This window comes from Oreochromis niloticus, linkage group LG5 (genome assembly GCF_001858045.2).
Source record: "Oreochromis niloticus isolate F11D_XX linkage group LG5, O_niloticus_UMD_NMBU, whole genome shotgun sequence".
Lineage (NCBI taxonomy): Eukaryota > Metazoa > Chordata > Actinopteri > Cichliformes > Cichlidae > Oreochromis > Oreochromis niloticus.
Genome location: NC_031970.2, coordinates 31,749,648 through 31,772,328, shown reverse-complemented (window position 1 = coordinate 31,772,328; position 22,681 = coordinate 31,749,648). Strand labels below are relative to the sequence as shown.

General features: G+C 40.4%; 1 protein-coding gene across 11 annotated transcripts in view; it reads left to right on the top strand.

Annotated features, from left to right (window-relative positions):
* The window catches only part of itpr1b (inositol 1,4,5-trisphosphate receptor, type 1b), a 79,093-nt gene that overhangs the window by 38,285 nt on the left and 18,127 nt on the right, over positions 1–22,681 (top strand). For 5 of the 11 annotated variants that reach the window (XM_025907465.1, XM_025907461.1, XM_025907462.1 and 2 more), the window contains 12 exons: positions 2,004–2,039; positions 2,949–2,996; positions 3,803–3,932; positions 7,384–7,568; positions 13,391–13,574; positions 13,920–14,182; positions 15,329–15,529; positions 17,002–17,112; positions 17,503–17,598; positions 17,669–17,803; positions 18,177–18,284; positions 19,182–19,413. In XM_025907465.1, the coding sequence (XP_025763250.1) occupies positions 2,004–2,039; positions 2,949–2,996; positions 3,803–3,932; positions 7,384–7,568; positions 13,391–13,574; positions 13,920–14,182; positions 15,329–15,529; positions 17,002–17,112; positions 17,503–17,598; positions 17,669–17,803; positions 18,177–18,284; positions 19,182–19,413 (1,729 nt within the window). The remainder of the gene's footprint in view (positions 1–2,003; positions 2,040–2,948; positions 2,997–3,802; positions 3,933–7,383; positions 7,569–13,390; positions 13,575–13,919; positions 14,183–15,328; positions 15,530–17,001; positions 17,113–17,502; positions 17,599–17,668; positions 17,804–18,176; positions 18,285–19,181; positions 19,414–22,681) is intronic. The other 6 variants (XM_013269988.3, XM_019358632.2, XM_019358631.2 and 3 more) reach the window with 3 other exon arrangements.

Sequence of the window (22,681 nt, the reverse complement as noted above, 5' to 3'; positions counted from 1 at the left end):
TGACTGAATTCTGGAGACTCCGAGCTGCTCTGTTTTTTCTTCTCAACAGGGGGAGCTGCGGACATTTCTCAGCAACAGGCAGCACTGTCCCAGTTTCCTTAACTTAAGTTGCACGATTCTTGGGCTCAAGCCAGCTATCAGGCAGCAGTTACATAAGAGCCAAAAGCATTTTTTTCCCCCTCTGTTTTCCTGGAATTTTAAACTCTCCGCTGATGTGTGATCTGCAGTGGTAATTGGAAATAAAAGCACATCAGACACGTCTTCCAGGAGACGGTAGGATTGCTGCAGCTCAAGTTAGGTTAGACGGACTGCCATGAGAAAATTAAAGATTTAACTTGGTTAGTAATGAGCACATGGTACAGGGCCAGCTTTCTACTCCTGGTAAACTTATATAAATATTAAAAAAAAATACATAATATAGCTCCATCTAATCCTATGTAGGTGTAGGCTTTCAGTTCTAATATTCTTAATAGAGAGATGGTTTGAAAACTGACTCTCCAGAGAAAGTGCAACAGATTTTCCTGGTCACTGAGACCATGTGACCCTTGCTGCCACTATTTACTGCAAGTGTTCACGGTGCCATTGTGTTTATTTGCCAGGCCTCGCCTCTGTAGTCATTTTAATCACACATTCTGGAAACCTTACAAACGCTGGCAATTATATGATCGGGCTGTCCTCATGGTCATATTTCGATGCACGTGTTAGTTTTTGAAGTATATTAAGAGAAGTTAGTTTTGCTGCTAACTAGCTGCTGAATATAACTTCAGTTGCATGATGTGTGATGCATCACCGTTGTTCTGTGGAAGTCAGTGTGTTGACATTAAAGGAGGCTTGATGCAGGGAAATTCCTGTCCAGTTGCACAATTAATCAGCATAAAGCAGCATGACTGGGTTACAGACAGAGGCGAATGCCCATGTTTGGTTGTGTATTTGTTATTTAGTCTTTTTTTTTTCTTGCATTATCTGCAGTGAGATGTTTTGTGTTTGTGTGCGTGTTTGTGTGTGTGTGTGCGTGTGCGTGCGTGTGGATAGACTTTTATTTTTTAAAATTTTTTTAAATAGGCATTCACAGAAAATAATCATCTACTGAATAGGTTAGCATTAGCACTTTATTTTGTTTTAACTCATTTGAGGTAAATGTCTACAAAGGGTCTCTGTATAATTATGCCACCAAAGTATTCAGTGTTTTATTATGTGGTAGGAAATTATTAGAATTTCTATTATTTTTTTTAATTTATTCTTTTTTACTCTTTCTCTCTCTCTGAATTATGTATCTATTGTTTTGGGTTGGTTTCAGTACTTTGGGATATGTATTGAAAATAAGTTGTACTTTTTGCATCTCTGACCATGTAATACATACATTTACTGTTCAAACAGCTTGCATGGGAAAAGTTTGGTAATTTTTTACTTTTTTTAATTATTTTTTTTAATTTTATTAATTTATTTTTAGGCAAACTTTCCAATTGTAACAATATGATTGTAGTTAAACCAAACATATTATGACAATGGTCTGAAAACGTGCTCAGTCGTAAATATTACTTGTTTCTTTATATCCTTAAAAAAATCAAAGTGTGCATATTTGCTTCTGCCATCTTTGGTTTGTAATGTTATTATCATTTTATTAAGAGGGAACCACACAATACCAAGCACACCAGTATTGCTTTAATAACCAGCAGTCTGTGGTGAGGTGGGGGCAAACTGAGCTTTTGCTGTTTTGCTGCGATGCGGTAATGCTGCTTATCACTCATGCTCTGTCATCAAGCAAACCCCATGAAAACTAAAGTGAGAAACACTTCAAAAAAACAAAAAAACAAACACTTTGCCATAACATCATTTTGTGTCTGCTTTCTCTGCTCCTGGCTCTTTGCACATTGATGATGAATCGTTGGTGTTACTGGTAATAGAGAGTTTTTGTTTTGGAAGCTGCTCTTGGAGGGAGAAGTGACCTAACTAATCCGACTACTTCTAACCCCAACTAACTGCGTCCTTTTATTTCCAATCAGCTGGCACCTCCACCTGAGCCCGAAATCCCGGCCGAGGTGTGTTTTACTCATATTGGCCCGTTGCCCACTAACGTGCGTCACTACTGATCATCACTCATACTCATGATCGGCCACCATCCTGTATTATTTGTGCTGTGTTTTCTCCAGATCCTTATTTAAACAAAGAAAAGTCACAACCTTTCCTTATGCATTTCCACTTTCATCTCCACCCCCCCACCCGTCCTGCATCACTGCTCTGTCACTGCTGCTTCTGTGGAACTTGCTACATATGTGCCCTTGTTTGCATACAGTTTTCCGCTTTTCTACTGATCCTTTCCTCCCTCCCTCCGTCATTTCTCCCATCCGCTCATCTGTCTTTCTAGCTCTTTGATGAAAGTCCAATCCCCTGACCTCTTTTCATTGGGGTTGCTGTAAGGGTGGGGTGGGGGTTTGAGTCATGGGTGAGGTGTTTTTCCATGCCAGATTGGTGCTTACAGTGTATGTCAGTAGCTCACTGCTCTGTTATGTAACCTGGAGTGTTTCTTTCTCAAGGCTTGTTTCTTTCCCTCCAGCAGCCTATCATTCTTTTATGTAAATAATTTAGGCACTTTTTCCACTGTGAGCGTAAAGTAATGAGGGAGGTATTCTGACAAGTGGTTATAATTTTAGATATTAAAACTGTAAGATTTTTACTTCAAAAACTTCTTGAAGGTGTTAAAAAAAAGCATGTCAGTCCTCCTCTGCATGAAGCCCTGCACGCCTTTGACTCGACCTCACATCTTCCCTGACACAACCACTTCCCTCTTAACTGCATGATCAATTTTGCACCCAGTTTCCTGCATGCTTGTAAAGTAACTAATTTGCACTGTATTGACACCCTATTTTTGTTTCCCCCAACTTTCCTTTCCAACCTTTTTTTTTTCTTTCTTATTTTAATGCTTTCTGCTAACTCACCTCACCTTTAAGGAGCTTGATCCCAACCAGCCACTGAAGCAACTGGAGGATCAAAGGAGGGTAGGTAAAGAGTTTGGTTTGCTGTGGTCTGGCACAGGCCTGCATCTTACTGACTGACTGATTGTGATGCCCTCACTGTTGCACTGCTGCTACAGCATGGCACTCACTCACTCCCCTCCCAGTTATGATACAAAACATGTGACAGAGATCAGCCAGGAAACACTAATGTGGGTTCTCAGTCTGCGCTTTGTGTTTGCTACAGACTGACACAGAGGTGACACACTGCTGTGATTTACATATGAGGCCAAGTGTTAATGCATATGTTGAGACGGAGAAAGAGCACAGTGTCAACTCTGAACATCACTGACTGAGGTCAGAGTGCAAGGATCAAATAAAAAATGTGTGTGTGTGTGTGTGTGTGTGTGTGTGTGTGTGTGTGTGTGTGTGTGCTCGTGCTCTATTTTTCCCAGGTGGACATCTTGATAAGATTAATCTTTATTTGATTTTTTTCTCTTTCTTTTTATGTTTTGTTTTATTTGCACAAAAGTTCAAGGCACGTGTATGGCCATAAAATGCCATAAAACACCAAGATGACATGAAAGACCAAAAGGAAACCTTTCAAGTGAAGCGAGGAGATACCGATTTCAGAAATTCGTTTTACAAAATGAAGTTTCATTTTTGGTTTATGTGGAACCTTGTAACCCTTTATGGCTTTATGTTGTGGCTTTGTCTATGTAGGACATACTACTATGAGTGCAATTCTGCATGAATTTGATAGTCTTGTGTCAGCATAGTAACTCTGGGTTCAAGTTCCATTTCTATTGCAGAAATAGATCTTCATCTCCTAACATTCATTTTCCTGATAGGGAGAGGCTCTGCGGCAGATTTTGGTCAATCGATACTATGGTAATATCAAAGCTGGCCAGAGGAGAGATAGCCTTACAACCTTCAGTAACGGCCCACTCACGCCAGGAGCGCAAGGGAAATCACCTACAGGTTTGTGTAACGATGCTCTACGTGTCTGTGTGTCTGCATGGTTATGCTGTAAAGATAAGATGAAATTAAATGATTTACTTGGGGAAGGTGGGACAGTGCTGCACACACAACATAAAAATTAGATCCCTAATAGTTTTTAGTCTGCCAGCTATAATATATGACAGCTAGCTAGAAAACCATGAAAAATTTCAGCTTCAGTTGTGCAATTATGTAAATGTGGTTTTAAAAAAAGTTAAATAATTAGGTTTTCAGCTCCTGTAATGAAATCTTTCGACCATTGCAATCTGCTTCCACTATTTATCTCCATCTATCGCTGCATAGCTCCATCTAGTTCTATTAAACCATCTGTTTTGATAGCTGCAGTCATTACAGTTTCATTAGAAAATAATTATTTATATCCAAGTCAAACCATGTGTGCATAAGCTTCTGTAAAAGTAATTTTATTTAATTTTTATTCAGATATTTTTTTTAAACAAAACAAGCTGTTAAAAATTGCTGTTTTGATGAATTACATGGGGAAAATACAGTAACAATGCTCACACAGAGTTTTAACCTAATTAAAAATAAGTAAATTGATCATAGACTAATCTGACCACATTTTGTTTGTCAGTATTCAAAATAACTTTTTAAGACTTTCTTTCTCCCCTTCCTTTTTTTTTATTACTCAGTATTTTTTAAATTGGTTAATTGCTACTTATTACAACCAGATGCTCATGTACATAAATGAAATGTTACCAAATTTATCTTCTTAAGAAGGAAAACTTTTAACTTTTGACAATAATAAAAGAGTTATTATTACTCTGTAAAGAGTCATTTAACTCTTTGCAGAGTAATTGGTTTTTGTCAACAGTATAAATTATTTAAAAAAAATGCTGGAAATATTTCTGTTATTTGCACAGATTACAAGGAAAAGTGAGTGAGTGACAGTTTCCAGTGGGTAGCAGTAAACACAGCGTGTCTCGAGCATTGTATTGGAACATACTTTGTAAATGTTGTATTTTAAACTCAGCGCCCACATTCACAGTCATTTACCTGATAGACGCTGTGCATTTACTTGAAAATAGTAAAGGACAACACGGCAAATGATGAATCTGTACTGAATTTTGAAATTGACATTTATCACTGTCGTAAGTCTTCAGTGTTTAGGAACTGAGGAGACTCATTGCTGTAGTACTGAAAGTGATTTCAGGTGCTCAGGCTGTCTTGGTCCTCTGTTATCATACTGCTTTGGATTTTTTGTGAAGCAGTGGAAACTGGTAGGCTGAACTGTGGCTCTTTAACTTTGGATACATTTTATAGGTTGAGAATGTGGGTTGGCATTGTGTTGCCAAAAAATCAAGCGCTTAACTGAAAAAGCCATCATCTGAATGTTAGCATATTTTCAAAAAACTGTTTATTAGGTCAAATTAAAGCCGTCAAGGTCATCTTCTGCTGCCACTCTGGACCACTCTGAGCTTTGCTTATTTTCCCATCGCATCTGTCTGCATGCACTTGTACCACAGCCATGCCTGTTTCTTCTCCACTGTGTCTAAATAGTGAGCCTTAAACTTGAATTTCATTTCTGGAAAATGGACATAGTTACAGGGAGGCAAATCTGGTGAGTTAGGCAAGTGGTGAACGACATTTGGGGCAAGGAAGTTGCAGTAAAACTCTTCTTGGCTGTCTGAATTTCTGCTTCTGGTTAAGCTTCTGACCAGTGAGCCTAATTAGTCAAAATATAGTTTTTCACTTCACCTTAGTTGGGCCTAAATGACAGAGAAAAAGCAGCAGTACTTCTGGAACTGTCATGTGTGTATACATAATTTTTTTTTAACTTACGGTAAAAATAAATAAATAAATAACCTTTTTATTTTTTTCTGGTCCATTTAAAAAAAAAACAGTACATATAATTTATTGTAATATATACTGCTGGCATCAGATTTGAAAATGCCTCAATTTGCCTCAATGAAACTGAATAAAATGTCCCTTTATCAACATTTAATATTTTGCCATTTTAATATTTACAGAGAAATATACAGTAGAGTATAAAGGATTTGCAAATGTGTCCTTAGTTATTTACCAAGGGTCTCACCAAATCAGGAATTTGTACAGGAAACAGTTAAAGTGGTGTTTTGATTCCCCCTCACTCACTTTTTGCTTACATGAGATTGACATTCATAAATTTTATAGATTATTCGTAAGTGACATTTACCCATTCCAGTGAGTCACGTCGTGTCTCTCATCAGCGATGACTCATATTTTTCTATAATGTTTTAGAAGGCATGAAAAAAGAAAAAAAGATCTTATTCACAGCTGTGGCCTTACACTGCTTTAAACCCTTGGACCTGGGGGGGCTCTGCTATTGAGCGTACTGGCTCTGTCTCCCGCATAACGCAGGCCGTGTTGTTGCCAGGCGACCAAAGAGCCAAGCTCCATCTAGAATGGGATGTGTTGTTGATTCAGTGACTCGCCCAGCCAGAGACGGCTCTGATGGGTGCTGTTATCTCACCAGTTCTTCTCTTACTGGCTGTGGTAGGCAGCAGTAGGAGTTAAAGTACCTCAGTGGATTAGAGACACATCTAATGTGCTTTTTTTTTTTCTTTTTTTTTTTGAGTGTGTGGTGTCTGAAAAGACACCTGTGGCTTATTACATGACTCACAATCGCCTTACTTCCTCCTTACCCAATAGCATCTTAAATAAAATAAACCAAACTGAAACAATCGCTCACGACTGAATCAACCACATGTAGATTTTTTTTAAATATAATTATTAGGACTTTCCCAAATGTCATTGTGATTTTAGTTATAATTATAAGCTAAATGCACTGCACTGTCCATCGTGTCCACCTTTTAAAAACACACAAAAAAGATACAAATCCTGAAATTAAAAAGCAAATACCTGCGCAACCAACAAATACTTAGCAATTTGATCCTTTAGATCAATCTATTGACCATTAAGGAGACGGTCAGAGGTCAAAACCAATTGCTCATTAAGTTGACCTTGAATACCTTGGTGGAGCTAAAAACTTCTATTCGATTGTTTACCTGACCCCACTCTACACCCCTACAAAGTTTTAGCAGACTTCAGTCAAAACTTTTTAAGCTGTCATGTTTACGGACATAATGTAAGAATGATCTCCACACTACTGAAAACATAATGTCCTTGGTAAAGGTAATAAGGGTATAACCCAGTGTTTATAGTATCTCTCTGGTTATTCAGGTTGGTCTGAAGGCCAGCAGTAAACTGTTTTGCGTATGCACTAAATACCTGATACTAACAGTGACAGTAATCCACCTGTATTCATGGTTAATATCCCACTTTCTTTGTTAGTTGAGTTAGTTTACAGAGTTCCTAAATAAATGCTGCACTAAATGTTCCATTTCACTCAGTGTCGAGATAGAGCTGCTGCTCTTTGTACTTTGATGGAAACAGTGAAAGGGAATAATCGGACTTCTGACTTCTTTGCCCCTAGTTGTCAGCTCCGGGGTCGGAGGTCGAGGGGAGCTGAGCTTAGCAGAGGTCCAGTGTCACCTGGACAAAGAAGGGGCTTCTGATCTGGTCATTGACCTCATCATGAACGCCACCAGCGATCGGATTTTCCAAGAGAGCATATTATTAGCCATTGCACTCCTGGAGGGTGGAAACACAGTCATTCAGGTAAGTGAGGGCAGTGGGGGGAGTGGGTCACAGGGTTCACAAGTAAAAGTTCAACACTTGCAAGTCTAACCAGCAATTAAATGCACTGAAGCCTTTCCCTACACAGAGGCATGAGCAGAATCTCAATAAGATGCTATCTCATGTGTTCACCCGCAATGTCAAGAATTTAAGTCAGTGCTGCTCTGCTGCTGTCAACTTAAAAAAACGGAGGCTAAAGATGCCTTCAGGAAAAGGGCGCATATTTGTTGTCAGAGTATCAGCCTGGCTGTATTTTAAAATGTCGACTTCACAACAATGCAGAAAGCATGTTATCGTCACATTTTCTATGTTTAAAAAAAAAAAGCTCAGGCCAAGAACCAGAAAGGAAGACGAAGAGTAGTCTGCTGGGAGATGTCCGAGCTGTGCAGCTGAGCACGTCATCACCTCTCTACTGTCAGGCAGGGGTTGCTACGGCAACACTAACTCTTTGCAAACCTCACAGAAAGCAGGTTGAGAGTGGAGACAACCACTGTGTACTATTGCATTATTTCAGCCTTGCAGTCTGTCTGTGTGTCTGTGTGTCTATGCATGTGTGTGTGTGTGTGTGTTTGTATGTGCATGCTGCTTATAAGCTGTCTATCAGAATATTCTGGTTTTGTGGTTTATGCATGTGTGCTCTAGTATTTGTGTTGCATAAACAAGGCTGTTGCATAATAGCCTCCTATTTGCATAGTATCGTTACCTGACAAGGCCTGACTTTGTATGCAAAGGCTCTCACATGACTCCTGTTACAAAAGCTGCTGCCTCTCTCTGTGTCTAGGTGAATAATACACAGAGCCCCAGCCACAGCCCCAGTCCTTCTAACAGACTCCTATCTGGGTCATGTTTTGCTCCTTTTAAGAGGGCAATGAAAGGTGTGATCCTTAAAGGCTTCGAAAGAGAGCCGTTGCTGTTACCTTTGGAAAGACCTGTAGCCTTCTTTAGGATTGCTTTTGTAACTTTTTAAAATCTGGGCATAATTAAAAAGCTTGATGTCCACTACTGAAAGCAGTCTGTAGCTTACTTTTGTCTAACTGCAGCTTTCAGTGAGTCTCTTGTGCACATTACAAGTGTAGAAGCAGTTTTGAGCCGTTAGTAAATGTATACATTTCTACCTGTGACACCTACTGTGACGAGGCATTTTGCCTACACTTGCTGGTACAGAAGCACCTCAAAGTGAACTTGATAAGCAAAACAGTTCATGATCTTAAATAAGAACATTTTTATCAAGTAAGGTCCTGTTTTTGAGTTAATGTGTTTTTCTGCTTCCTTGGAATGATGCTGGGACAAGTAAGCTTTGTTGAGGAGTCATGTATGATCCAAAGTTAATTCACAGCATATCAGCAGATGCATCACATTTTCCTGTCTTACACAAGGATTGGTTGCCTGCCCTTCTTTTAGGACAGAAGGGTTCTTGTTGTCTAAATGAAAAGCAGGACAACAACATGGCCCCAGATTTCTCCAAGAAGGCTGCTTGTTTGTTTTCTAGGTAATCCAGGTTTGTAGCCTAGCCAATGCAATTTCTAGAAAATAAATAAAAGAAAGAGGGAGAGAGACACAGAGAGAGAGCACGCTTCCTTTGCTTCAGAAAGGGTTCACACAGGGCCCAGAGCTCTGTGCTAGCTGGACTTAATATCACAACCCTGAGAAAAGGAGTCAATGTGTTAGTAAAGACAGAAAGAAATGGGTCATAGCACAGTCCTACCTGTCTTTTCTCTTACCCAGGAGTGTCTGTCTGATGAAAATAGAGCTTTAGAAACTGGAGATCTAAAACATCATGCGTTCACCGAGTCATGGGAATCCTATCTAGGCCTGTCAAGATATGCCAACTTTGTTTAGTAACACTTAGGACTCACTGATGTCACCGATGCACCTCATCAAACACGCAACCATTGGTAGATGAACAAAAGATGTTTTTGATGCATCGTCAGTAAATTTTTAAGCCTTTTTGTATCTACTTATCTACATATCTACCCAAAAGACAAAGCTGTCACCAGTAAGTAAGTCAACCCCGCATGTGTTCATACTCATGTCACGTACTCAGCAGTCACGTAGTAGGCGTCTCACTATGTTGGTCTAAGTAAGAATAAGATCTTCACTTTCAATTACATAAAGTAACAACATTTATTTTAAATCAACAAAATCTGCCAACTTTGCTTCTGTACATTTTGGCTGACAGTAAAATGACACACTGCCTGTCTTGTTCAGCATACATGCTGTAGGTTGACATTACTTTTTGACCTACATAACTCTCATATTATGACCAAAACCTGCACGGCTCACGTTGGACAGGATAACATGTTGCGTGACACGTATGCTCGTGCCCTGCAGGTGGTTCAGAGATGAGCAGTAAAACACTGTGACAGCCCCTGAGTAATTTTCAGCATTCACACAGCAAAACTAGAGTGATCATAAAACCTCACTCGTGCATACTCAAATGTACACTCCATCAGCACATGCACGCAGCCATACTGCAGGTTATACTTAGAGTCTACAAAGCTTATTTGACAAACAGCCTTAGAGTTTGTGGGAGTGTGTCTATGAGTTATGTAAGAGACGAAGTGTAAAGTCTCTGCTTCTCCGAGCCCACCATCCATCTTGTGATTGCTGTCATCATGACCTCAGATCCCTAACTGTCACAGGCACGAACAGGTGCGACTGCTCTTACTCAATAGGCTTGTTGTGGCACACCGCTGCCCTCAGCCCCCTCTAAGTGTGATTTACCCCCTCCCACCTCTCCTCGGTTCAGTTTCACTTCACAGCTACCTCTTGGAAAGCTTTAAAAAGATTCTGCAAAGTGAGTTTCCAGGCATTGGTGCCCTCAGCATACCAGCTCTCGTTTAACTGCGGCGTGGGCAAGGAAATTACTGTTTAGATCCCAGTTTATAGTTTATGAAAGTCCAATTATTTCAGTCCTGCCATGTGTACCTTTTTCTTTCAATCATTACTTGCCGAAGTCACTGCATGCATTTTTAGACTCTGTGCGGATGGTTGCTCGTGCAGATTTCTGAGAAAACGCACTCACGTGTAGATTGCTTTGATTTAAACCTGCTATCTGGCAGTCTTGTTATAGCTTCAAAGAGCAGATCTCGGTGGATACCAGCTGGGCGGTGGCAGAGTACGCAACTGAAGCCCTCCAATAAGCACAGAGATGGCTTTGTCACTCACCAAGGTGTCAGGCTGCAAAGGCGGGAGACGGATAAAAAGAAAGGGAGAGCTGGTGGTATAAACAGGCCTTACATAACTGGCTCGTGTTGATGCCAGAAGCTGGGGTAGCAGCTGACGGGAAATGGAGGGAAAAGTAGAAGTGCAGAATAATCAGACAGGAGGGCCTGCTGTGCTGTCCTATTGATTCTGTAAGATAGGAGGAAGATTTCAAGTCAGCCTAAAGCAGCAGGATCAAAACTGCTCCCAGGAGGCTTATTGGCTCTTTAGTGGGAGACGTAGAGGGTTTAAACTGCCTCAGATGGCAAAGCAGAGACTCACTAGGTGATGGCAGTTTTCTCTACAGAATGACTCAGCAGTCAGCAAAGAAGCTGCAGCTAGACACATTCTTCAAAGGGTTATAAAAGTTGTTACTGGGACTTTTTTTTAAACGTTAAAATCTTTCAATTCTATCTCATCGTGGTACACGATAGCTAGCTGTGCTCTCTCTCTGCTAGGAAGTAAGCCACAATGTGGCAGTTAGCATGTGGTTGGACCTGTACTCTTACTCTCTCACTGCTTCCCAAGTACACAGATAAGACAAAACTTGAGTTCACACCCACCTAATATACTGTTTGCTCCACCTCCAACAAGCTGTAGCTACTCAGCAAAGATAACCAGATCTAAAGCCTTATTGTTTATGAGGTCCTACAATCCAGCAATAAAGATGCGATCCATGCCAAAGTGTTGCAGTACAAGTGTAAGAAAGGATTTAAGTCTGTATACAAACCCATTTCATTGTCTAGGTGTATCCTTGAAGACTTACTAGTGTTGCTAATTTAGCCTGCAACATGTGTATAAATGATTATCTGAGTTCGGCTTGAGATCCTGTCATATTGAAGGAAATTGGACTCTCTTATTGAGTGAATTGCCATCTAACAATGCTGTCAGCTACAGAGCTATAGAGTTGCTTAGCAAAGCAGCCTTTAATTTCTAAAAAAATGGAAATATCTAACAAAGGAGTGTGAGTAAGCAACTTACGCTAGCTTTTGACAGTTTTTAATGTTTTCAACATGACACAGATGCCCAACCCTGACTGTGTGCAGACAGGAAAACAGCTGTTGCTTGCTGTTCAGTAAAACTAACAAGCAAGTGTTGACAAAATAATTTTCTTCACATTAGTGAAGAAATTGAGTTTTTATGGCCGCAGTCATGAGTTCTGTTTAATATAGTTATCTTGTAAAGCTGCTGTCCTGGAGCTGTTGTTGGGAGAAGTATGTCTGCTTGCATAAGTCTGACTTTTAATCAGATCACTATCAGTGAATGACCCTTGTCAACAACACGATGTTAAAGGCTTGAAAAAGGAACTGTTGCATAAAGGAAGGGAGGGAAAACAACTTAATACACTGAGTGCTCTGCTCCTCTCGGGATTTGAGTCAGGTGATTTTTGCAGAAAGATGTCTCAATAGTTGTCTTGATTTTCTGCACATATGTTGCTTATCTCTTACAGCGTAATGCACTGCTGATGTTGTACTGTTTCTATGCTTTGCTCCTTTTTTTCAAACTTAACTGAGTTTAGCTAAACCTGGAGAGAGTCTTATGTAACAGACTTTGAAAGCTGCCCCAGAATCTCAGTACGTGATAACTCCTGCTTGCATCAACCCCACCTCCCACTTTCGGACCCTTTCTCCACCTCCCTCTCACACCACACGCTCACTTCGTGCCGCTCTGGCAGTGAAAAGTAGGGCAGGGTTTTCCTCTCTTCCTCTCCCGCTCCCTTTTTCTTTCTCCCTCCACTGCTCGCCCTCTGCGGCTGATGTAACAGTGTTGGCGCTCTGTGCCCTCACTGTAACCACTCAGCTGATTACAGGTCTTATGTAAGGAGGGATTGTTGAGAGGAAAATGGGACAGAACATATGAGCCTGTTGCAGAAAAACAACAGCTCCATGTAACAGGGCTTTCAAGCCAGATTGGCCTTTGTGTAGCTGTAGGTCGCAGAATATTTCCTTTGCTCCAGTATGAGTAAGAGGTTTGTGAAGAAAATGTCTCGTGTTTCATATTTGAATGCTTATAAAAGTAAAAAGTAATTGCTTTTTTGCCATTAAACAAATGCACTCAGCACGAGTGAGGCCTATTCTATGAACACGTTTATACAGCTGTGTGCATTTTCCTGCTTACATGTACTCCTCACATGTTCGTGTGAAGTACAGGTTGCAGGACAGGTTGTGTAGCTGCTTCTTTTGGTATCTGCATGTTTTTAAATGTGGCTGCATGCTAATCCCAGAGCTCGTCTTCGTTTCTGCCCTTGGTCATATACTTGTGCATGTTAAGACCCATCTGAGTACTCTGGGTGCCAGAAGCAAGTTCTGATAAGGGGCAGAGAGCAGATAGTGTAAAATCAGGTGAGCCTTTAGAGCATGTTTTCCTGGCACTGTGAAAGCAGGATTATATAACTAATTCTCACTAAACCTCTGGCTAACAGCGCTGCAGAACAATTAGCAGAGACAATGATAAGAATGTAAGAGATTAAAATGTGTTTAAAATATTGGTGTAAATGCTGATTTTTAAGTAAACACTATAAGGTATTTAAAAAACCTACAAGGATATTGTCTGAGCGACTCGTATTATTTTATTTCTTTCTTTTTGTGTCTCCACCCCAGAGGTCATTCTACCATCGTTTAACGGGAGACAACAAGTCTGAGAAATTCTTTAAAGTGTTTTATGAGCGGATGAAGCTGGCCCAGCAGGAGATCAAAGCCACTGTGACTGTCAATACCAGTGACCTGGGCAGCAAGAAAAAGGACGAGGAACCACCAGACAAAGACACACCGGCACGCAAGAAAGGTCAGCGGACAAGTGTTGGCGTTACCAACATAACAATGCAGAGAAGGAAGTGTTTGACTGCATTGTCAAATAACTCGCACATGACACCATCAAACTGGAAAAGCAAACCTCTGCTGCACTCTTCGTACGAGGCAGTAAATCCGTTTCTTCATTATTAATTATACCCATGTACAAAAATGTTATTTATTATTTACCACATGTATCATTTCTACATATCTCTGTATGTGTAAATGATAGCAAGGATCAGTACATAAATTCTTAACTTGTCAAATGAACAGTCATTGTAACAGTTGTCTTGTCCAGTGGTCTGTGGTGTTTGACTGCCTCTTCTTTACCTGTGGTTAGTGAAAGATATGCCGGTAGTGGCGATGGTGACTGAGGAAGTGAAGGAGCAGCTAGTTGAGGCCTCTGCGGTCACCAAGAAGGCTTACACAACTTATCGTCGTGAGGCTGAAGCCGAAGAGCACCAAGCTGCAGCCGATGGCTCTCCTGTCCCAGCTGCTGATAAGAGCCAGGAAGAGGGCGAGATGAGCGTTACCATCACTATCATGCAGCCCATCTTGCGCCTCATGCAGCTGCTGTGTGAGAACCACAACAGAGATCTGCAGGTCAGCCATCATCAGACCAGCTTGTTGTTACTAGAAGTCCTTTATTTATATATATGACACTTACTGACACTGTCACTTTATCAATGCTGGTCATCATGCCCTTTGCTGCTGAAGTATTAATACCTACACTCTACATCCATACTCCATACTGGTACTTGTTGTACCAGGTTGTTGCACTCTACTTATCATATTATGTATCGTATTATTTTATTACTTGTTATTCTGTTTGTTTAAAAAAAAAAAAACTATTTATTTATTACTTTAAAAAAAAAGAAAAGAAATTCTGTTTCTTCATTATTTTGTTTCATTTCGCTCCGGGACCGTGTGCACATAATGTTAACATGATGCGAATGACAATAAAGCTCCTTGAATCCTTGAATATATATACATATAATACATAGCCTGCCGTGGGCTGATGGGAGCAAGGTTAACATTTTCTGTCCCGTGTTCTGAATTTCAGTCATCACACCATCTTATACAGAAATGAAACTGTTGAAAATAGGCACCAGTTGCAGAACTTCCTGACGCAGTCTTGTATGTGCTGGTCTGGTTTCACTATGATGAGTGTGCTCGTGTTTGGTAGTGGCTAGCTCCGGCAGCCCAGACAGAAAACTTCCTGCTTGCACTGATTCAGTTTTCCACTCCAAACTGGGACAGGCCTTCATTAAATGCTGGTTGGCTCTGTGCTGTCTCTCCCATTCTGAACCTGTGTGGGAGCCAGATATTGATTTACCGCTAGCCTCGCTGCACAGATGATCAGTTCACTGAGATGTTTGTGTTCTTTCCAAAGACGTCACTGCAGTAATTGTCTTGCTGCCGTATACAGTAGATTTGGAAAAGCCATCACGACTTTTTATATTTAGTTCTCACGTCAGCGAGAAAGAGAAAATGGTTTAGATTACCTAAGTAGAGGAATTTCTCTTCTGCCAACCATCCCTGCAGATTCCGACACCCTCGTGAATCATCTCGTATTAAGTCTCTTGGTTTTACCTCATGCCACATACATTTTAATTTTGCGACTAACTGTTAACAAAGAGTTTATGTTTCTGTTTCCCTACAGGGGCTATTAAAGTTTTTGATGAGACGAGTCCAAGTAAAGAAAGAGATTCCATGTTGAGTGTTTATTTTCATGTTGTCCTTCTGTAGAATTTTCTACGCAACCAGAATAACAAGAACAACTATAATCTGGTGTGTGAGACTCTTCAGTTCTTGGACTGCATCTGTGGCAGCACCACAGGAGGACTGGGGCTTCTGGGACTTTACATCAATGAGAAGAATGTAGGACTCATCAACCAGACTGTGGAGAGCCTTACTGAATACTGCCAAGGCCCCTGCCACGAGAACCAGGTAACACACTGTACGCCTGTGTGCAACGTGAGCTTTTTATATTCTGTATCTATCAAATCGATGTCAGGCTTTGATCGTGATGTTAGTTTTGCTTGAGCTCTCTGTAGTCAGGAATGTGTCGGGCTCTTGTCTTTCCTAAGCACGCTAACACCAGCCTACTCCGGGCAGGACGCCTCTGTTTGTTCTTTGGCATAGGTTAGTAGTCTTCTCACATGATGGTGGCATCCTCTGTTCCTGCCGCTGCGAGGTCATTTTTATAACAAGTGTGAAACTGGCATGACTAAACAAGCAACTGGCTAAATACAGTCACTGTTTGAACTGATTCCAGTTCCTTTACACAGTGCCAGAGGGGCATTGCCAGACTAAATACAGCGTTTTGTTCACAAAGAGAGAATAAACGGGAACAAGTGCTGGAATTCTTTTTATTCGTGCTTTGCATGTTCTGTTTGTAACATTGTATCAAGTCACTCCAAACCATTTGGCTTCCACACTTTTTTATTGTTCAGCTCTGAGGTGTGGTACATGTGTGTGTGTGATTTATGATTGCGAAGCCACCGAAACTTGGCCAGTATTTATGACATGTGACCTGCCTTGTCACTACCTTACTGTGCCAGGAATGAAAACCTGAGGGCAATCTGATCGGTGCGAGTCAGGCTTCAAATGAAATCTGGAACAAAGTTGTTTTGTTTTTGTTTTTGTCTTTGTTTTTTTTATGCCCTTTTTTTTTTGTCATCCCACCTGTTTTCTCCAGGATCCTGATCGTACCCACCCTCTGCCCAGGACGCTCTCAGAACAGTGATTCTTAATCTCAGTAGTTTCACTTCCTGGTTAAATAAAGATTAAGAAACTTAATTGAGTGTTTTATAACACTGCGTGAAATTTACAGTCCCTGAAATTAGAGTGAGAATTCCTTCAAAGAACATATGAGATGTAAATAATGTTGCCACTCTCGCCTTTAGAATGGTGCTGGTTGTTTTAGATACCTACCTGACAGATGGTTGATAGATGGATAACTCACTGTTGTTTCCTGTTCTTGTAATTCCACTTTGTTAGTGAATACATAATCTGTTGAGAGACACGGTTAATGTTGTCTTTGAAGTTGGCACCTTATAACTGGCTGTAGGTTTGAGACAGCTGTCACATTACATGAAGGAATTTGTGATGCACTATCAAATTTGCCATTTCAGACATAAACCCCTCCAATTCATCCATCTCGCACTTATTAAAATCTTTATCTGTAAGTGTGCATAAGTACAAATAATAGATGCAGAAAAAGGAGAAGAGCTTGACTTACAGGAAAGTGGATCAGGCTCTTATCTCATTACTGCTAAAGAAAAAAAATCTTGTCTGCTGTCCTGCTGGTTTTACAGATTATATCATGAAAAACACCAACAGCAGAGATTAAACATTATTTTTAACCCAGAACTACTGTCAATCTTGTGTTTTGCCATTTCTTTTTCTTTGCTCCTTAGAACTGCATTGCCACACATGAGTGCAATGGCATTGACATCATCATTGCTCTCATCCTGAATGACATCAACCCCCTTGGCAAGAAGAGGATGGATCTGGTGTTGGAACTCAAAGTGAGTGTTCTGAAGTGGTGTGATACTTTTAGTAATCTGTCTAAAGGTGTTATTTGATTTGATTATGCAGGCGTTACACGTCTGTAGGAGAAGTAATGTGGTAGTTCTGTCATTAGACAGTGTCAAAAGCTTTAGATACAACAATTCATGGAATTGCAGTTTCACTGACAGTAGCTGAAAGTAGAACACCTCAAAATCATTACAGGAAAATGTCGAGAGAATGTTGACTGGAAGTAGTTAGAGCAGCGCGGGTTCTTCCTGTGCTCCATCACAAATTGCATAAGTAAAGCGTGACAGAGAACACTTACATTTGATTTACTGTCTCTGGAAGTCTGGAATGCTGACAATCAGGTAAAAAAGCCAATCTGTCTCTTGTCATCTTTTGCCCAGAATAATGCCTCCAAGCTGCTTCTCGCAATAATGGAGAGTCGCCATGACAGCGAGAATGCCGAGAGGATACTGTATAATATGAGACCTAAAGAGCTGGTATGTGTGTAATGCAAACAATTGCATAGTAACAAGCAGGTGCTGTTATGACAGTCGTTTTTTCCTGCAGGTGGAGGTGATCAAAAAGGCCTACATGCAGGGAGAGATAGAGGTTGAGGAGCCGCAGGAGGGTGAGGATGGAGAGGAGGAGCACTCCGCGTCTCCACGCAATGTCGGTCATAACATCTACATCTTGGCACATCAAGTAAGCCGCTATAAAATAGGTGTGGAAAGGGGAACACCCCATGAGCAAATAAGACCAGTGGATTTCCAGTAACTCCTGAAAACACACGATACCTTTGATTTTATACTCATCTCCTCTTTGAAAGCTTTCAGGCTGTGGGCTGCTCAGTAACTGAGGGCCTGTTTATACAATCAATTAGTGGAATGACAGTAATTATGGGGCTAAACAGCCCCACCCTGCAGCCTTACTGGTGAATGAAAGCTGATGCATTCAAACAAAGGAAAAGTAGCATGTAGAGTTAACGTAGTTTCTAAATACGAGCAGTGTTGCCCAACCTTTTTGACATGCTGGAAGTAACAATTGTGACGACTGTCTGTCAATCATCTGTTTTCAGTTAGCCCGCCACAACAAGGAGCTGCAAGCTATGTTAAAGCCAGGAGGGACATATGGCGAGGGCGACGAGGCCCTGGAGTTCTATGCTAAACACACCGCTCAGATTGAGGTCAGTGTTTGGCTCCATGTTGTAAATAAACTCCGCTAATGTTCACCTGCTGCCGTCTGTCTTGTATGTTATTTTCAATTCATCATTTTCCCAGAGTTTTATTTCTGGATGAGCTCTATCTAACATCTCTGTTGCAAGATGCCAGTCTTGGTTTAAGGGGACTGTGACATGTTTTGGCTTAACTATTGACTTGAAGCATGTGATACTTTTTTTTTTCTTGGTTTGGTTTTGTGTTTCTTTGTGTCGCGTGACAGAATGACGAGTGCCTTTGGCATGTTTGCTCATTCTCTTGTGCGCACTCGATGAGTAAGAGGAATGCAGATTGCTGGCAGTATTCCAAGCTCAAGTTGTTGGTTCAGTTCATGAGCTGCTTTTGGAAAGAAAACAACCCTGTTTTTGTTTTTTTCCTCTAAAGAGCAGTTTATGCCAGGCAGTCCATTTGAATCAGAGGTGTCATGGTGGTTATATTTTAAATTTTTTTCCCATTTTTACTTTGTTTTTAGTTCAGTTTAGCTTCAGCCAGTTTCCAGAGTGGGTTTGCTGGTTTCAGTTTAGTTCATATTGTTTGAAAATATTTAGATTTACTTTACTTTTTATTAGCTTCAGTGTTTTCGTTTTTTGTTTTGTTTTAGTCTCGATAAGCTCATCCATCAAAGCCTCATCAGTCAAGTTATGATAGATTTTGCCAAACTAATAAATACTAAAACCAAGGAGATTTCCTCTGTTTTTTATTTATTTTGGTTAGTTTATAAAATCTTTTTTTTCCTCAGTAACTACAATAATCTTGACTTCTTTAAGGATACAACCTGTTTTCATATAAGAAAAGAATAAGGAAGTATTTGCCTGCCGCAGTCACGGATGTTTTGATCGGTGACTGCTGCTCTGTTTGGTGTCCAGATTGTGCGGCTGGATCGCACTATGGAGCAGATTGTCTTCCCTGTGCCCAACATCTGCGAGTTCCTCACTCAGGAGTCCAAGCTGCGTGTATACTACACCACAGAGCGAGATGAGCAAGGTAGCAAGATCAATGACTTCTTCCTGCGCTCTGAGGATCTCTTCAATGAGATGAATTGGCAGAAGAAGCTGCGAGGTACTCAAGAGGCTACTGGTAACACAAACACCGTACCCTGTGCGTTTTTCTCCTCAACTCTTTATGAACTAGTGCCTGGTTTACGCTCTTTCTTCTTGCATCCCTCCAGGCCCCAAGGCCCTTTCTCACACATACACTGCATACAGGTTATGTTTTACATATTGGCATGATCAGCAAAAAGTGAGCACAAAGTTTCCCTCCCTGTCACTCTAGTAGGATTACTCCAAATGTGTCTTCCACAAACAACAGTATTACAAAAACACATATCCCAATAAAGAATATAAAGGCCTCAACTACCACAGCATTTATGGGGTTTTTTAATGTTTTATCAGCAGACAGAAACTCACAGCTATATTGTACCTCAGACAGGTCTCACTCATAGCTTCAACTTTGAATTGTGCTAACCACTGATCTGTCCGAGATTAGCTGCAGCAGCATTACAAGATGTGTTGCAGAGTAAATTGGACCTACCTCGCACAAACACGAACAAAACACAAAAACTCAAAAATGAGTTTGGTTCAAAGTTTTGCAGGTACGGTTCTTTCTTGATAGCAGAATAAAGCTGACCCATAGAGACCTGCTGTGATGAGGGTCCATGTCTGAAAGAGGCTGCCAAAATGCCGAACCCTGGAGAGATGAAAGTCGAGAGAGCATGTAAACTTTTATAAGCTGCTTATATTTAAATTGCACTGTAATCACTGAGCTAGTAAGTAATAAATATTAGTAGCGAAGCATACAGCATATAGCTCCCATTGTTGTGATATTATCACGTTACATCTTCTAATCTCGATAAAAACAAAGTATACTGCTGTGATATTACAATGTTCGGGTTCCTGTATTTTGTTTTTCTGGAAACTAAAAGCCTGAATTTCCCAACATAATGGGATTAATGGTTTGATGTACTTTACCTACATACCAGCTGTAAGGTTCTCGCAATGTCATCAATTGAAGCAGGGGTAAAAGAAAGCAGGAACAGGACACAAAGGCAAAGCATTAAAAACTCAGTCCTGATGTCATTTTCACTTTAATCTTTTGTTGTTCATTAATCTTAAGTTATTTTAGTTATGCACTCAAGCGCACTACTTTGACTTTCCCTTTAAGGTCAGGTCCGGTTCCTGCCGACTGCCTACCTGACTCTGTCAGTTTTTGCTTTTGTTTGTCTTTGCTGGTTAAAGAAAAGGTTGTGGTTTGTCATACGGTCAGACCAGAAGGGACAGGGTTAGCCTATAATGTGAAAAAAAAAAAATATGAAGAGACCAGCCTCTTTCCTATGTGAATGAATCAGCACAGCTGGAGACCGTGCTGTTCCACTGGTGCTAACCGCTTGTCATCAATATAGTGACTTCTGTTGCCAAAAGTCCCCACCCGCAGTTCTTCTTTTCTAATGAATAGCCGAGCTCAAAATAGCATTAGCCACGATACTGATCTCCTGACCAAGGTCTAATATGCTGTGTCTGTGTGAGTGTGCGGCCAAATATGTGCATGCAAGTGCAACTAAAGGAGGAAAAACCTTTAGTGCGAAACCCTGTTTCCAAAAAAACTCTGTCGCTGTCTAAAATGGAAAATACACAAAAAGAATCAACAGCAAAATAAAAGAACAAAATAATTTGCATTATTTTTTAAACTTCAACATTTTAGCACAGACCGCATATTAAGTGTTAAGTCTAAGAAGCTATTTGTTAACCTGTGCTTTGATTGAGCAGAAACGGCACAAAACAGGACGCTGACATCACCATGCTTCACATATAAAGTTCCGCTGCTGGGATGTCGTGCTTTCCTTTTTCCAAATATGAAGATTCTCGTTTATACCAAAGGTTCTGTGCAACGTCGTGTGCATGTCTTATTTGTCAAACCAGTAGCAGTGTCGTTTTTGAAGATCAGTGGCTTTCCCCTTGCTCTGTTTACGCTCACGCACACACACACTATTATTTTTGGTGCATTCATTAACGTGAACGCAAGCCGATGCGTCGCCTTTAATTGCTCGGATGTTACTCGTGGTTCCATTGTGACCTTGCATATGACCTTTTCTTTTTACACAAACTCTGGTGCTCAGACTTTTAAGTTAGGTTTTGCAAACGCACTTCTTTTCTTTTTCGTGCTGTGAATCACTTCCCTAAATGTGTGAAAGTCAAACTTTGATAAATCCCCATTCGTTGAATAAAACCGAGCCCCCACCCACACCTGACTGAAAACATGTGACTCTGATTTCACCTTCAAAATAACTCAGATCCTAAACTTCAATGAGGCTTTAGGACATAATAAAGCAGAAATACGGAAAATTTAAAAGGATTCACAAACTTTCAAACAGTATGTCCACGTGTGGAAGTAATTTGGTTGATGAACAGATTGTCAGTAAATTAATGGGTCACTAATTGCAGCAGTGCACAGAGGTTATAATGATTTGGAAAACTCAAGAGAATTTCCAGATTTCATCATCTATGGTAAATCATAAAAATGTTGAGAATCCAGAGAAATCCCTGAACACAAGGGACAGTCTGAAAACCTACAGGCGTAAATCTGAAGGCCAAATCACTTGAAAGCCTCGGGGATACTTCAGAAAATATTCAGCATCCAAAAATTCCAAATGTTCATACCACCGTGAAACAACATCAAATAAAATAAGCGGATCAAAACACTAGTACCTGCTGTGTGCCTTAGGTAATTCGGGATGGTCTAAGCAGAAGTGAAAAATGTCCTGTGGTCTGATGAATCATAATTTGAAATTCTATTCAGATGCTTATTGTTTAAATGATTTGCAGATTGTTGCATTCTTTTGTTTACATTTTCCACAGAGTCCCAAGTTTGTTTGGGCTTTTCTGAGGGTATTTTTTTCCCTTTTCAAATGTGAAATGTGTGTGATTTTTGATTCCTTAAATGGATTTGAGGTGTCCCAGATTATTCTGTTTAGGTGGTTATGTTAGCAGTAAATGTACACACTCGCATTCTGACTTGTTTGACTGTGTTTCACACCAAATTTACTAACCAATTCAAATATCGAGAATATTCACTCAGCGAGTTTTGGTTCTTCTAAACCAAAGAAGGAGAGCTGCTCACTGTGGTTGCCACTTGTGACAAGGGAGTAGCTGTAATTGGCTTTACAAAAGAAACTATTAATGGCACCAGTTTTATAGTTGCCATGCTCAGTGTTTGTAGAGAGCGACAGAAAGAGTTCACACACTTCATGTAATTTAGGGTTGGTGCAAAGTTGGTTATCTGTATAAATCTCTTTTTTTTTCAGCTTTGACTCAAAGGTATTGAAAGTGAAACTTGGTTGATCTGAAACACTGGACAGTTTTTGGAGTACAGA